General features: G+C 44.3%; 1 protein-coding gene across 1 annotated transcript; it reads left to right on the forward strand.

The window, feature by feature from the left end:
• Positions 1 to 12,453: 12,453 nt before the first annotated feature.
• Positions 12,454 to 14,769, forward strand: LOC130990868 (uncharacterized). The gene has a single exon (XM_057915096.1). The coding sequence runs from the start codon at positions 12,454 to 12,456 to the stop codon at positions 14,767 to 14,769; it is 2,316 nt and encodes a 771-aa protein (XP_057771079.1).
• Positions 14,770 to 15,604: the final 835 nt, after the last annotated feature.

Below are 15,604 nucleotides of genomic sequence, written 5' to 3' on the forward strand. Positions count from 1 at the left end.
GCTAAAACAGAGATGATAACACTCTTCCTGACTATCACAAGATAGATTAGTCAGACTGATATCATACGCAGCGGAAATTAAACTTAGTTTCGCAATAGCCTCGGTGGAGCATGTTGTTGGTCTTTAGGTTTCTCTTTGCAGTTAATCAGTGTTCAGTTTATCAATTGAAATAACACAAGTAAGAATGTAAAACTGAAAGCTGTAAACAACACAGAGACTTTTACGTGGTTCGGAAAAACCATTCCCTACATCCACGGTCGGTAGATCAGACCAACAATCCACTCCGCAAGTGCTTAACAGGTGCACGGCAAACCAAACCGTGTGCTTGCCGGGTGCACACAACCGTACCACTAAAGAAAACCCTTCTTCAGTACCCACGCTTCACTCGCGTCGGATTTCTCTTGCTCAGCACAACCCGTGCTAAGACTTCTCACTCAGAGTCAGAGTACCATCCTGAACCCGAATCACTCAAACACTCTTTTAGGGGGGAGGTTTGAACGAGTGCCAACTATGCTACAAAGAACAAGTTCTTTGAAGCAAGTTTGACCTTTGGCTTATGGGTAAACAGAGGTTCGCCTAAGGTCTAAGAGAATATGTGTAGTCAGCAGTGACTGATTTTGGCTTTGGAATTCTCTTCTTCGATTCAAGCTTTGGGGAGGTTAAGTTTTAGGCTGAGTAGCAATTTCGGCAGAGCTTCAGCTTATGCCGTTGAATCGGTGAAGGTTGAAGTGATCCTCGAGCTCTATTTGTAGGAGAACTCTTGAATAGATCCGTTGGCGTAGAACGTCATCAAGATTTCTTCCGTTGGAGAGCAATTTGAATTTGGGCTGAGGCTTCAATCTTCGAGGTTCCTTTTCTGGGTGGAAACGGCTCTCTTGATGGACAGGAGATGTGACGTCTCTGAAAAGTAACCACCAGATAGGAATGACCTCTATAGAGATAAGATCCTAAGATCTCTGCATTTAATGCGGCTGTACTTTGTGAGTACGTGGCTTCCTCTGAACGTTGGAAGATCAGTCCTAGGAGGAATGTTCAACTGATACTTGACTTTAGTATCAGTCCATTGCGCGCATTAAGTAATCAGTTCCTAACTGACTCTTCAACTGATACTTCAGTTGGTAGCTGCAGTATTCAGTCTTCAGTCCTTCGTTCTTCAGTCTTCAGTCTTCAGTCTTCGACACCGCAAGCTAAACTAGAACCGAACTCTAACACTTGAGTTCAAAACAATTATAGTCTATTACAAATACGACCTATGAATTTTGGTATCATCAAAACAAGGATTAGGATATTCCACAAGATTCCCAACAATTTTCCCCTTTTTGATGATGCCAAAACCACACAGCAGTTCTAGACAACAAAAAGACTGAACTCACAATACAAGTTCTAAAAATTGGGGTGGAAACAGTTCCCCCTTAACAATAGAACCTAAAAACTTGTACTTAGAGTTAAGAACGAAAATAGTTCTAAAACAGAACAAGGAGAAGACAGAAAAACATAATCAGAGCCTGGACAAAGAGTCATTGTCTTCAGGTTGAGATAAAAAAGAAGTTCTTTTAATTAATAAAAGACTGATTAGCCATCAGTCGAGGTACAAAGCAAGACTTACATTGGAGTAAAAAAGAAAAACAAAAACAACATGGGAAACCCATGGACTCCAGCAGTCTGCTTGGCTGCGCCTTGAACTTCTTGATCTTCATCTTCTGTCTTCGTGTCTTCATGTTCCTAAACTTGTTCCACTCTCACTTGTTTTCCGTTGAGTTGAGGTCTTTACTGGAACGTCGTCCTTACAACTTCTGGTGATCCTTGCTATCTCATCTTCAGTCAAGAAAGAAAGGACATGAGCAACCTTAGGGAAGGTTTCTCTCTGACTTCTGACTTTTCCCCTTTTTGGCAACATAAAAAAGAGAGCTGATGATGGAAGCTATGATCGGATGGGACTTCAACTCTGATTCTCAAGCATTCGTGGGAGAGCTTGGAAATGGAGAAGTGATCCCGAGATGCAGAAAGAAGAGGACGCCAGTGGAGAGGTGGAGAGATGAGAAGAGAGACGGAGAAGTGATGGAGACGGAGAGATGGAGAAGAGCAGGGTGAAGGAAAGGAAAGTATGCATAGCATGTTAGAGATAAACATGAGATGCAGCTATGCATACAATTCGGAGGGCGAATAGACAGACGAGAAGAGAAGAATTAGAGGAGTGCGAGAAGTGGGGAGAAGAAGCGAAGGAAATGCATGGCGAGGCTTTGATGAAAGAAGTATATCAAAACGCGCTTCGCCATACATGGAGGAAAGAGAAGGTGAGGATGAAAAATTGAATCAGTGTTAGTCGTGAGGACTAGCACTGGCGATATTGCGCCGGTTGACAACGAGCTCCTGCTCATTGTTGTTGCACCACATGGAAGCTTTACGAAAGGTGCAAAGCTTGCCTGAAGAATCAGGTGAAGTCTGTCTGCTTGAGACAGGTACTTCAAGTCATATGGTCCGGGCATGAGGATGGAAGACACTCGCTTCGCTGGATACAAGTGAGGGTAGAGCAAACTTCGACGTCGGAGAGACGTTGAGATCCAGTGGAAGGGTCCGGTGAAGACCAGGTATGTGAGCGTCATTCTCCCACTCCATGACTTTGCAGTCATAGATTTCTCCTTTAGTCGGAACAATTTTTCTCTGCAGCTTTGGAAATATTGAAAGATTTTCTCACAGTGAAGGCTGTGGAGATTTGTTAGTTGATGCAGAAAAATAGTGAAGACAACATGATATAAATAGACAAGATGTGTACCACGTAAGAAGATGAAAAGTTTTTAGAAGACTGTGCCTAAAATGTTTTTGAAGATAATTTTCACGTCCGCCGTCACTGCAGGGGATTGAGACATCAAAAAGGTGAGAGGCATCATTGCATTCTGTCATGTCAATGAGGTTCTCAAGAAATTTTATCACAGAGGCAAAATGGGTTGGAAAGATTTTTGGCAAAAGATCAGGACAAGTTCAATAAAAATAGATTTTCCCTTTAAAATACTTGTCCTTCTCGGATATTCCATTTTCCAACAATCAGTTAAAGTTTTTGAAAGAAACTGATCAGTTAGAGAAAGATTTTAAACTGAAACTCAAAACTCTGAACTGAAATAACTGATTTTAAAAGTAAGCTTTTTAAATACTTACTGATCGACTGAACATTGCAGTCAGTCGATACCACTTGATCCTGGTTGAATCATCAGGATAGCTTATTCTTCAGATGAGCGTTCTGACTTCATTGTTTTCTTCATCGGTGATCGTAGACTCAGCAGTTGGTTGACCACCAGTCAGCATGACTATTTGAGAAAGTCTTCATGCACAACATCTCTCTTCAGGGTTGATGAGGCCGATCTTTCCACACAAATCGTTGAACCTTTCTTCTGGAAGAGCCTTGGTCAGCAGGTCCGCTCTCTGAACAGCAGTAGGAATCCATTCCACAGAGATATTCTTCTTTTCGACATGATCACGGATGAAGTGATGTCGAATAGCAATATGCTTGACTCTGGTGTGATGAACTGGATTATGGGAGATTGCAATAGCACTGGAGCTGTCGCAATAGATTGGGACTTCCTTTTCGTCGATCCCATAGTCCTTCAACTATTAGACTATCCACAGGAGTTGAGAACAGCAGCTTCCGGCAGCAACATATTCAGCTTCAGTTGTGGAGGTGGCGACTGAAGTCTGCTTCTTTGAAAACCAAGAGATGAGCTTGTTGCCTAGGAATTGACATGTTCCGGAGGTTGATTTGCGATCAAGCTTGCATCCACCGAAGTCTGAGTCTGAGTATCCGGTGAGCTTGATGTCGTCGTCTGCTGGATACCACAATCCTAAATTGGGTGTGCCTTTGAGATATGGAAGTATATGCTGCATCCAAATGAGCTTCCTTTGGATCTGATTAATATCTTGCACATACCCCGACTGCAAATGAGATGTCTGGTCTGCTCGCAGTCAAATACAGCAAAGATCCAATGATTTCTCTGTACTTCGTCGAATAGACAGATTTTTCTTCTGAACTTGGATCAACTTTCCAGTTTGTGTTCATTGGGATCTTGACTGATTTCATGTGCTGAATACCGAACTTGGCTATCAGTTCCATAGCATACTTGGACTGACTAATAAGTATTCCTTCGTTGGTCTGCTTGACTTGTAATCCGAGAAAGAAATTCATTTCTCCCATCATGGACATTTGGAACTTGTTGGTCATGATGTCAGCAAACTTCTTGCACATGTGTTCGGATTTGGATCCAAAAATTATGTCATCGACATAAATCTGAACAAGCAAGAGATCTTCTCCTTCTTTGCGAGTGAACAGAGTTCTGTCCACAGATCCTTTCTTGAAACCTTGTTCAACAAGATACTCCGAGAGAGTATCATACCACGCTCTTGGTGCTTGCTTCAATCCATAGAGCGCTTTCTTCAGCTTGTACACCTTTTCTGGTCCTGCAACCTCGAAGCCTGGAGGTTGTTCCACATAGACTTCATCTGTGAGCACTCCATTCAGAAATGCACACTTGACATCCATTTGGTGTACCTTGAAACCTTTGTGAGCTGCGAAGGCTAAGAAGAGTCTGACTGCTTCCAATCTGGCAACTGGAGTGAACGTCTCGTCGTAGTCGATTCCTTCTTCTTGACTGTATCCTTTTGCTACAAGACTTGTTTTGTTTCTCACAACATTTCCTTCTTCATCTTTTTTGTTTTTAAAAATCCATTTCAAACCAATCACCTTTGCATCGTCTGGTCGATCCACAAGCTCCCAAACTGAATTCTGGTTGAATTCATTGAGTTCTTCTTGCATTGCGATGACCCATTGAGTAGACTTCAGAGCTTCTTCAACATCCTTGGGCTCTGTAGATGATAAGAAACTGCTGAAAATCTTATCTTCGTTGATGCAGTTCTGATTTATGTCAAAGACGAGGTTGCACATTGATCTCCGAGTCTTGACGCCATCTGATGGTTCTCCAATGATGTTCTCCTTTGAGTGGAGTTCAAACCATCTTCGATACTTCTTGATCTCTTCTGGAGATGGTGGGGCTTCTTCGGTCAGAATGGTTCTAAAGTGTTGAGCACCTTCTGGAGCAGGGGAGAGTTGAGCTGGAGCTACTTCTGCACGTTCAACTCGATCTTTAGCAATTGGAGTTCCCCCTTGACTGATGCCATCTGCATTGGCTCCAGTCTGAACTTCAGACCTTTGGCTGATCTTTTGATACTGAAGCTTCTCAGTATCTCTATCTTTGCTTGGTCCCCACACCAAGACAGTAGAGGGCTCGATGTTGTGGATTTCAGCTCTAGAATCTTCAGTGTTCTGGACACACTTTTCAGTTTCCTGTTCCTTGAAATCATCTGAAGACTCATCAAAGATCACATGAGGTGTTTCTTCAACACAAAGAGTTTGAGAATTAAACACTCGATAGGCTTTGCTTGATCGTTCTGTTCCAGAATATCCAAGAAATACTCCTGGATCAGCCTTGCTATCAAAAGTATTTAACCTCTTCTTTTCATTGTTGTGGATGAAACACTTAGAACCGAAAGCATGAAAGTATGCAATTGATGGCTTTCTGTTCTTCCATAGCTCGTATGGAGTTTTTCCATGTCTCTGAGTGAGGAAGGAGCGATTCTGCGTGTAGCATGCGTTGTTGACTGCTTCGGCCCAAAACTTCAAGGGGAGTTTTTACTCAGCTAGCATCGTCCTTGCTGCTTCCTTCAAAGACCGGTTTCTTCTTTCTGCAACTCCGTTCTGCTGTGGAGTTCTTGCTGCAGAAGTTTGATGACTGATTCCTTGTTCATCACAATACTCACGAATGACAGTATTGAGGAACTCAGTCCCACGATCTGATCTGATGCTGATGATGTTGACTTCATTTTCAACGCTCAGTCTTCTCAGCAGCTTTGGCAGTTCCTCCAGTGTCTCATTCTTCTTGAAGAGAAATATAACCCAAGTGTATCGTGAATAATCATCCACAACAACTAAGGTATACTTCCTACCATTGTAGCTTCTTGGAGAGATAGGGCCAAACAGATCCATGTGAAGTAGATGTAGAATTCTTTCAGATGAGTGACCTGTCTTTGACTTGAATGACATCCGTGTCTGCTTTCCTCTTTGGCATGCATCACATTCTTGCTTCTTCTGGAACACAATAGAAGGCAGACCTTCTACCAGTTGATGTTTAGCAAGCTTGTTGATCATCTTGAAGTTGAGATGGTTGAGTCTCTTGTGCCACAGCCAGTTGAGCTCCGAGCTGCTTTTGCTGATGAGGCATGTTTCTGGTGGGCTGTCTTCCCATGAAACGACGTAGAGACTTCCTTGTCTGAAACCTTTCAGAACCACCTTCTTTTGATTGTTTCTAACAGTGAATTCATCCTTCTTGATCTTCACTGTGAAATCGCTGTCACAAAATTGACTCACAGACAACAGATTATGTTTAAGACCAGAAACAAAGCTAACGTTACTGATACTGGCGTTACCCATGTTGAGCACACTGTAGCCTTTTATTTCTCCGATTGAGTTATCTCCGAATGCAACTTTGGATCCAGCTTTCTCAACATACTGAGATAGATATTCTTTGTAGCCCGTCATGTGCTTCGAGCAGCCACTATCCAGATACCATGTTCTGATTGAAGCTTTAACTTCTTCCTTCTTTTTGTGTTTCCTGACATTGACCTGCAAGGAAGAGTTGCTTCAGGCACCCAATCAAGATTTAGGTCCTTCGATGTTAGCTCGAGTTCCCTTTGGAACCCATATCTGTTTCAGAATTGGTCTGGTTGATCTCTTGCGCTTTGTTGATCTTCTGATTGACGTTGTTGGCGCTTCAGTTGGCACACGAGCATTCTTCTGTTGAGAATTTCCTTTGAAGGCCTCACTCTTGTAGCAATTCTGTCTGATGAGTGGTTGAGGTTTTCTTTGCTCGGCGAAGTATCTTCCTTGAGATACTCGAGTCTTTGTAGACTGATGGAGACTTGACTGATGTCGTGTGACATGAGTCATTTGATGTCCAGTTGCTTGTCGTCGTGGATGTCGCTTGGCTCGACTGGACTCATCATTGTTTGGTCTCCATGGATGTTGTTCCTTCTGAAACTGAACTGATGTCAGTCTCTGACTGATATGGCCTTTCTTCTCCCTGGACTGGTGAGGAAGATTCTTCTTGATTTCTGATGTTCCTTCCCTGATCTTTGACTGAAATCTGCTTTCCAGTCTTCTCAGTAAGATCAACTGGTTGGGGGCCTCCTTTGCTCGTCTGTAGCTCCGTGGAGGTGGAACATTTGATCTAGCCATCAGTTTGCGTTTGCGAACTTCATCCATATCATGATCTCTTGATTCTTCTGATGTTGTGACTTCAGAAGTATCGTCCTTTGAAGCGATCATGATCTTCTTTCCTTTGTCAGCTGCAACCTTTCCTCCAATGCTTTTAACAAGGCTTTTTGATGGAAAGTTGCTCATCATGGAAGACTGCATCATGCAGTTCTTGACTGTTTCTTCCAGCTTGTGATTGAGCCTCTTGATCTCATGAGATGCTCTATCACATTCTGAGTTGGAGATTCTGAGCTTTTCTTCCAGTCGGCTGTTCTCCATGATTAGCTGATCAAGATAAGTTTCATCCAGAAAGTAGATGATTGTCTGATTCCTAGCTCGTTCATCATTGATCTCCTTGTCCATTTTCTGATTCTGCTTGAGGAGATCTTCGAACATTTTCCTCAACTGACAGAGATCAGTCATGAGTTGATCAAACTTGTCAGTTTCATCGGATGAGCTTTGTCCAGATTCTGAGTGGTCTCTTGAAAGCATCAGGAAGTTATCAGTATAAGGAGTTTTTGAGTGAGAGATTACCTCTGAGCCATTCATTCCATTGTCGTAGCTGTTGTCAGCCACGCTTTCAGATTCATTGGCCATCAGGGCTCGGCTCTCATCGTCTGAGCTGGAACTATCGAAGTCGGATGATTCTGATGTGTCTTTGGAAGAATCAGCGTCGTCAGCAACCATCGCTTTCTTCTTCGAAAAGCTGCGATCTTTCTTGGCTTTCAGCTCTCTGCGCTCAGCTTGAGTCAGATCAGTGCATTCATTTCGAAAGTGCCATTTCTTTCTATATCCAAAGCATTCCATGTCTTTGATGTCGTAAGCGGCTGACTTCCTTTCTCCGCTTCGATCTGTGGAATGTCTGGAGTTGCTTTCTCTTTCTTTTCCTTTGTAGTGCTGCTTGTGGAACCTTCTATTTTTCCGGAACTTGGACTCCATTTTGTTGAATCTTTCAGTCAACAAAGCATATTGACTGAAGAAGTCCTCAGGGTTGAGTTCCGTTGGTTCCTTGATCTGCTTCTTGCCTTCTCTTGTTGAGGCTTTCAGTGGTGCTCCTCTTGAGGTTGATGGACCATCTTCGTCTGATCCTCCAGCCTTTTTGATTCCAAGATTTCTCAGAAGGTCGAACTCATTTGCCATGAGATCGGAGAAGAGCTTGTTTGTCGGGAGCTGACTGAATCCTGGCTTATGCTGATGAGCGACTGAGTAGATCTGCCATTCTCCTCGTGGCAGTTCTCGAAGAATCTTCAGGTTGATTTCTCGTTGAGTGTATTTGTCTTTAGAAATGGATTGAACTTCATTCAAGATTTGATTGAATCTAAGTTCCATTTCCTCAACAGATTCATTCTTGAGCATGAGGAATGAGTCGAACTTCTGACAAGCTATGGATAGCTTATTTTCCTTGATTTCCTCGGAACCAACGCACATTCTTTCCAGAATATCCCACATCTCCTTTGCAGTTCCGCACTTGATGATCTTCATGGCATGCTTGTCGGGAACTGTGCCGGAGATGATGCTTTTGGCGAGGTTGTCAAACTCATCTTGCTTCCTTTCTTCGATGGTGAAGTCTGCCTTTCGCTTGGGCTGGACCTCATCGTAAGGATCTTGTTGTGGATCAACATGAATCCGTTTGACGGTTTCGGTGATGATGATTGGTCCGCTGGTGATGACTTCCCACATTCGGCAATGTTGGGCGGTGAGGAAGCTTTCAAGCCGAAACTTCTATATGTCGTATTTTTCAATACTAAACATAGGTAGAGAAGATAATCTGTTGTGGTTAGTCTCCATAAAAAAAAGAGAACAGATAACAACAGATAGAACAGATAGCAAACACAAAAAAAGAGAACTTTTTCGAGACCTTTAAGAAAAAGGATCTAGTTCAATTAGAACCTAATCAGACACAGAGTGTTCTTGCGAACAACCTGCTCTGATACCAATTGTTGGGTCCTGAGGGTCTCGAATAGGTGTATGGAGGGGGGGAATACACCTATGGGCTATTTTAAATTCCTCAATCAGAGGGATCTCAGTCAGAGATCAAAACGAAACTTTACACGCAAACACAGACTCCTGTTTTACTGAAAACAGTTTTGACCAAACAGGGTTGACGACTGATACTGAAAGCTCTTCAGTAAAGAGTTATCAGTTAAGTTACTGGAACTTAACTGATGCAAATAAAGGCTTCAGTCGGGTTTGCTAAAACAGAGATGATAACACTCTTCCTGACTATCACAAGATAGATCAGTCAGACTGATGTTTACCTCGTATTTGGGCAGTTTTTGCGTATGTTTCTGCTGTGCATTCGAGCGTGTTTCATGACTTTTTGCCCTATATTTCACGTGCTCGATGATCTTTTTGCGTGTGCTATTGTCGTATGCAGGATTCGCGAGTTGTCAAGCATTTTCAGCATCGTTTGGAGCAAATTTCGAAGGCATGCTCACGGCCGCCGTCGTGCCACGGCCGTGCCCCTTTTTTTTTGGAGGAATCTGCGAAGCACCCTCATGGCGGCGCCGTCCCACGACGCCGCCGTCCCTGGCCAGATCCGGCAGTTACGGATTTTCGTATAAAAACCCATTTTTAGGGTTTTTCTTGACATCTTCGAACACAGCAGCCTCTAGGGCGATTTCTACATTATTTCCTTGATTTTTAGGAGTTTCAATCCATCAACTTCGCTTTCGGATTCATTGGATCGCTTGTAATGCCAATTAACATTTCATCGGATTAGTTTTCCTTGGATTGCTACGTTGTGTAAGAACTCATTTATTTTCCTTAGTTAATTTGAATCCTTTGGTTTATTTGAATCCTTGTTTTATGCTCTTGATGAATGTGATGATTTGAGATTATGTTCGTTGAATCCTAATACTTTACGTGAATCGTTAGATCGTTATTGTTGCCTTCGGTTTTCTTTCATTGGAGAATGTTAGGGATTTCTTTTATGGAGATTAAAGTTTTCTTTGAATTCGAATCTTATGCGTGATTTAGTTTCTTGCCTAGGTAGTAATTAATCATTGATGTTTATGAGTTTATGATCGTTTGGTTTAGAGTTCGAGATTGAAACCCTAGTTGATAGTCTTCATGTTTAATCCTTGTGTTCTTAGTTGTTCTTATCTACGGCATTAGTTAATGTTTATTGCTTCTTCTGTTTATGTCTTGGTGATTAGAGAGCGAGATAGTGACAGACCCAATTACCCGATTAGAGTGTTTAGGTTTCTTTCCGTTTCTTGTGAGTGATACAATTGAAGCCCTGCTAAGCCTTCCGTGTGAGACGACTTGAGTCACCTTACCGCCCTAGGATGACCTCGTATAAATTCGAGTCCATCCGTTAGGTGTTTCTGGATGAGTCAAATTTTGGCGCCGTTGCCGGGGAAGACTTTAGGCATTTGATTGTGTTGCATTGTTTTCCGTGTTTATTTTTGTTTCTTTCTTTTAACTCGGTTATTTTTCTCCCTCCGGTGCGTTTGATTTGTTTGTTCATGTTGAGTATGCAAGGACGTAGAAGCTTGAAGAGAAAGCTTGCACCTTACTACGACAACATTCATCGACCCCGTGAGATCCTGTCAAGCCTGGAGGAGGAGTCCGAGTCCAGTTCGAGAAACCTTGTGGAATCACAATTTCGAGAGAAAGACTGTGAAGAGAGAATCACTTCCAACCCCATTCTGGAAGACTTTGAGGATTCACGCTCAGTTGACTTTGAAGATCCGTTAGAGAACGGTGAAGGGCGTGAGCAAGAAGAAGAAGAAGTTCGTCCCAATCCTCACCAAGAAGCCATGGCGGAGCGGAATGTACAGTACATGGGAGATTTCTCCAGGCCGGTCATCGGGAACACTAGCACCTCAGCGATAGTGCTTCCCACAGCAGTCCGGAATTACAATCTGAAGCCCAACGACTCAAACCTGCTGCCGCTCTTTCATGGGATGCCCAGTGAGGACGCCTTACAGTTCATCTGTGACTTCTGCACTCAAGTGCAGACCTTCCCGCTGTTGGACCTCACCGAAGATCAGTTAAGACTCAAGTGCCTACCTTATGCACTCAAGAACCGGGCGAGAACGTGGTTACTGTCCTTGCCGCCGAACTCCATCACTACATGGGGAGAGGCGTGTGAGAAGTTCATGCTCAAATACTACCCTAATCACAAGACACAGGAGATTAGGAGCCAGATAATGAACTTCATGCAAGGAGCTGACGAGCCTATCCACGAAGCTTGGGAGAGATTCCAAGAGCTCCTCCGCCAGTGTCCACAGCACCAGTTGGCTCCCGTCATGTTGATGCAATTTTTCTATGACGGATTGATTCAGACGGCATAATTTATGGTGGACAGTACAGCAGGGGGCAACATCGCCCGGAACACAGCTGATGAGCTCCAAGAGATCTTCAACACACTGGCCGCGAGTTCTCAACAAAAATCAGTCAGAGGAAGGAGGGTCGAAGCCAATGCAGTAGCCCCAAACAATGAGCTGCAGAAGCAAGTAGCGGACTTGATGAGGCAAGTTCAGCACCTAAGAATGAACCAGGTGGAGACTCCACCCGTTCAAGCACCGCCAGCTCAAGCGCCGCCAGCAGAAGGATGTGGCATATGTGGCGACTTCAGCCACGGAACCAACGAGTGCCATCGAATGGGGGAGTTCACACCTGAAGGGGAGGCAGAGGTCTATGCTGCCCAGGGATACCCAGGGAGGCCTCAATTTGAACAGAGGCCCATGTTTAATCAAGGGCAACAAAATTCCAACTCGGGTTGGAGAGCTCAGCAGAATTCTGGATGGAGGAACCAAGCGCCTGGCCAAGGGTCGGGATCAAATCAAGGAAATCAATTCCGCCGCCCTCCTCAGCAATTTGGGTATCAGAACCAGCAGCAGTTCTACCCACCTCAACAGCAGCTTCCCTTTCCTCAGCAGCAGAACTACACTCAAGCTTATCAGCAGCAGCAGCCCCCGCAGTATCAGCAGTATCAACAGTTCCCTATGCAACAAGGGAATTTTCAGCAGCAGCAGCAATACCAAAATGCCCCCCAACAGTTTCAGAAGCAAGCTCAACCGCAGAAGCCGTCTCTCGAGGACACCATGCAATCCTTTATGGAGATGACCAAACAGAGCATGGAGTCCCAGTCGGCTACAATCAAGCGTCTCGAGACAACCGTTGGGCAGCTCTCCGGGACATTGAACTAGATGCAACAGCAGCAACAACCAGGGAAGCTCCATGGGCAAGGATTACAGCCCCACCAAGCCCAAGCTGTCACTGTTTTACGCAGTGGAAAGGTGGTGAACAACAAAGTGGAAGCCCCTGTGGAAGAACCACCCAAGGAAGCCCGCATGGAAGAGCAAGTAAAGGAGCCGCTGCAGCCAAGAGAGGAGGAGAAGGAGAAAGAGCAGGAGCCCGTAGTGAAGCTCCACAAGGCTACCAAGCCATATAAGCCACCGGTCCCCTATCCAAGCAGGTTGAAGAATGAAAAGCTGGACCAACAGTTCACCGATTTCTACAACATGTTGGCAAAGGTGAACGTGAACCTGCCGTTGCTAGACGTGATCAGAAATGTCCCAGCCTACCTGAAGTTCTTTAAAGAGTTGGCCTCCAAGAAGAGAAGGTTCGAGGACAACGAGAAGATTTTGGTGTCCGAGGTTGCAAACTCCATAATGCAACAGCCCTTACCGACCAAGCAACGAGACCCAGGTAGCTTTGTCATTAATATTGCTTTGGGAAATGGTAAGGAGGCCTCGGGGATGTTAGATTTGGGGGCTGGAATCAATTTAATGCCTTACTCTATTTTCAAGCAATTAGAGTTAGGAAATCTGAAACCCACTCGTATGTGCTTGCAATTAGCTGATAGGTCGGTGCGGTATCCTCATGGGGTAGTTGAGGATATCCTTGTTAGAGTGGGTGGGTTGATTGTACCTGTTGATTTTGTTGTGCTTGAAATAGGAGAGGTACACGAAAATGGCAAAGAACATACCCTTTTGCTAGGAAGACCATTTATGGCAACTACTAACACATTGATAGATGTTAAAAATGGCACCATCAAGATGACTGTGTTAGGAGAGTCAGTGTCTTTCTCTGTGCATCATAATCGAGCCATGCCATCATCCTCACTCACTAATGAATGTTCTTATATTGATGCTATTGATGGCTTGGCCGAGATATTCTTTGTGCATGAGCAAGAAGTTGTTGAGGTTTTTGCAGGGTCCGCGAACATGGAGGAGTTTGCCCGTGAAGCCGAAGAAAGAGAGCGGGCCCGCAAAGCTAAGCTCCCCATTGATGAGGCCGTGGTGATTGACTATGCCACAAAGATTAAGCCAACCTTGGAGCTCAAGGAGCTCCCCAAGAACCTCAAGTATGTATACTTGGAAGGAGAGGCGGAAAAACCCGTGATCATATCTGCCGAGCTTACGCACGAGCAAGAGTTGGCATTGATGGAGGTTTTGTGGAAAAACAAGGCAGCTTTCAGATGGGGCCTTGCCGATATTAAAGGCATTAGCCCTGCCACTTGCATGCACAGGATCCACCTTGAGGAAGGGGCGAGGCCCAAGAGAGATGGCCAAAGGAGATTGAATCCAGTCCTCATGGAGGTGGTTCGCAAGGAAATCCTCAAGCTATTGGCGGAAGGGATCATCTACCCGATCGCCGATAGTGAGTGGGTTAGTCCGGTGCACGTGGTGCCGAAGAAAGGATGGATCACTGTCATCCTTAATGATGATCAAGAGTTGGTGCCAACCCGCCCCGTGACGGGATGGCGCATGTGCATCGACTACAGGAAATTGAATGCAGCCACCAAAAAGGACCACTTTCCCCTCCCCTTTATTGATCAAATGCTTGATCATTTAGCTGGTCATAATTTTTATTGTTTTCTTGATGGACTTTCAGGGTATTACCAAATAGCCATTGCACCAGAGGACCACGGGTTTTACCGGCGTTTCATTAAGGATTTTTCTAAGATTAGTCAACCTTTATGCCGTTTACTTGCCCAAGATGTGCCTTTTGAATTCAATGATTCTTGCATGCATGCTTTTGAGTTACTTAAGCTTAAGTTGAGCACAACTCCAATTGTGGTTGCACCCGATTGGGTTATACCTTTTGAAATCATGTGTGATGCCTCTAACTCCGCCGTTGGTGTGGTGCTTGGTCAACGTGTGGATAAGATGTTGCGTGTAATTTACTATGCTAGTCTCACCTTGAATAGTGCACAAGTGAATTACACCACCACTAAAAAAGAGTTGCTTGTTGTGGTTTTTGCTTTAGACAAGTTTCGTGCTTATATTATCGGTTCTAAAGTAATCGTCCATAGTGATCATGCGGCTCTAAGATATTTGTTGACTAAGTCCCAGGCCAAGCCACGGCTTATCCGTTGGATTTTATTGTTGCAAGAATTTGATGTTGAGATTAAGGATAGAAAGGGGAGTGAAAACTCTGTGGCCGATCACTTGTCTAGACTTGAACAAAATGAGGTAGAGTCAAACGATGCCGCTATTTATGAGTCTTTCCCATTTTAGCATGCATACGCATTGACTTCGGTCCCGTGGTTTGCAGATATTGTCAATTATCTTGCTTGTGGAGAACTCCGACCTAACCTCACTTCCCAAGAAAGGAAGCGTTTTCTATCTCTTTGCAGGCAATACTATTGGGAAGATCCCTACTTGTTCAAGTTAGGAAAGGACGAAGTGATACGAAGGTGTGTGCCCAATGAAGAGCAACAACGCGTCTTACAGTGGTGTCATGACGCTCATTGTGGAGGCCATTTCGGCGGACAAAAGACAGCCCACAAAGTGCTCCAATCTGGTTTGTATTGGCCAACCCTCTTTAAGGATGCTCATTCATTTTATCTTGCTTGTGACCGTTGTCAAAGAGTGGGAAGCATTGGCCGTAGGAATGAGATGCCCCTAACTAACATTTTAGTTGTGGAAATTTTCGACGTATGGGGCATCGATTTCATGGGACCATTTCCCATTTCTTATGGATTTGAATATATTTTATTGGCGGTTGATTATGTGTCCAAGTGGGTTGAGGCAATCCCCACGAGGACCTGTGATGCTAATGTTGTCCTCAAGTTTGTGCAGGAGAACATTTTGTGCCGTTTTGGGTTCCCCCGTGCTATCATTAGTGATGGGGGAAAACACTTCTGCAACAAATTGTTTGAGAAGCTTATGAGAAAAAATGGCATCACCCATAAGGTTGCAACTCCTTATCATCCGCAGACTTCGGGGCAAGGCGAAACTAGCAACCGGCAAATCAAGGGCATACTTGAAAAGACCGTGCAACCATCGCGCAAGGATTGGTCCATCAAGCTCTCGGATGCCCTATGGGCATATCGGACTGCCTTCAAAGGAG

This window comes from Salvia miltiorrhiza, chromosome 6 (genome assembly GCF_028751815.1).
Source record: "Salvia miltiorrhiza cultivar Shanhuang (shh) chromosome 6, IMPLAD_Smil_shh, whole genome shotgun sequence".
NCBI lineage: Eukaryota > Viridiplantae > Streptophyta > Magnoliopsida > Lamiales > Lamiaceae > Salvia > Salvia miltiorrhiza.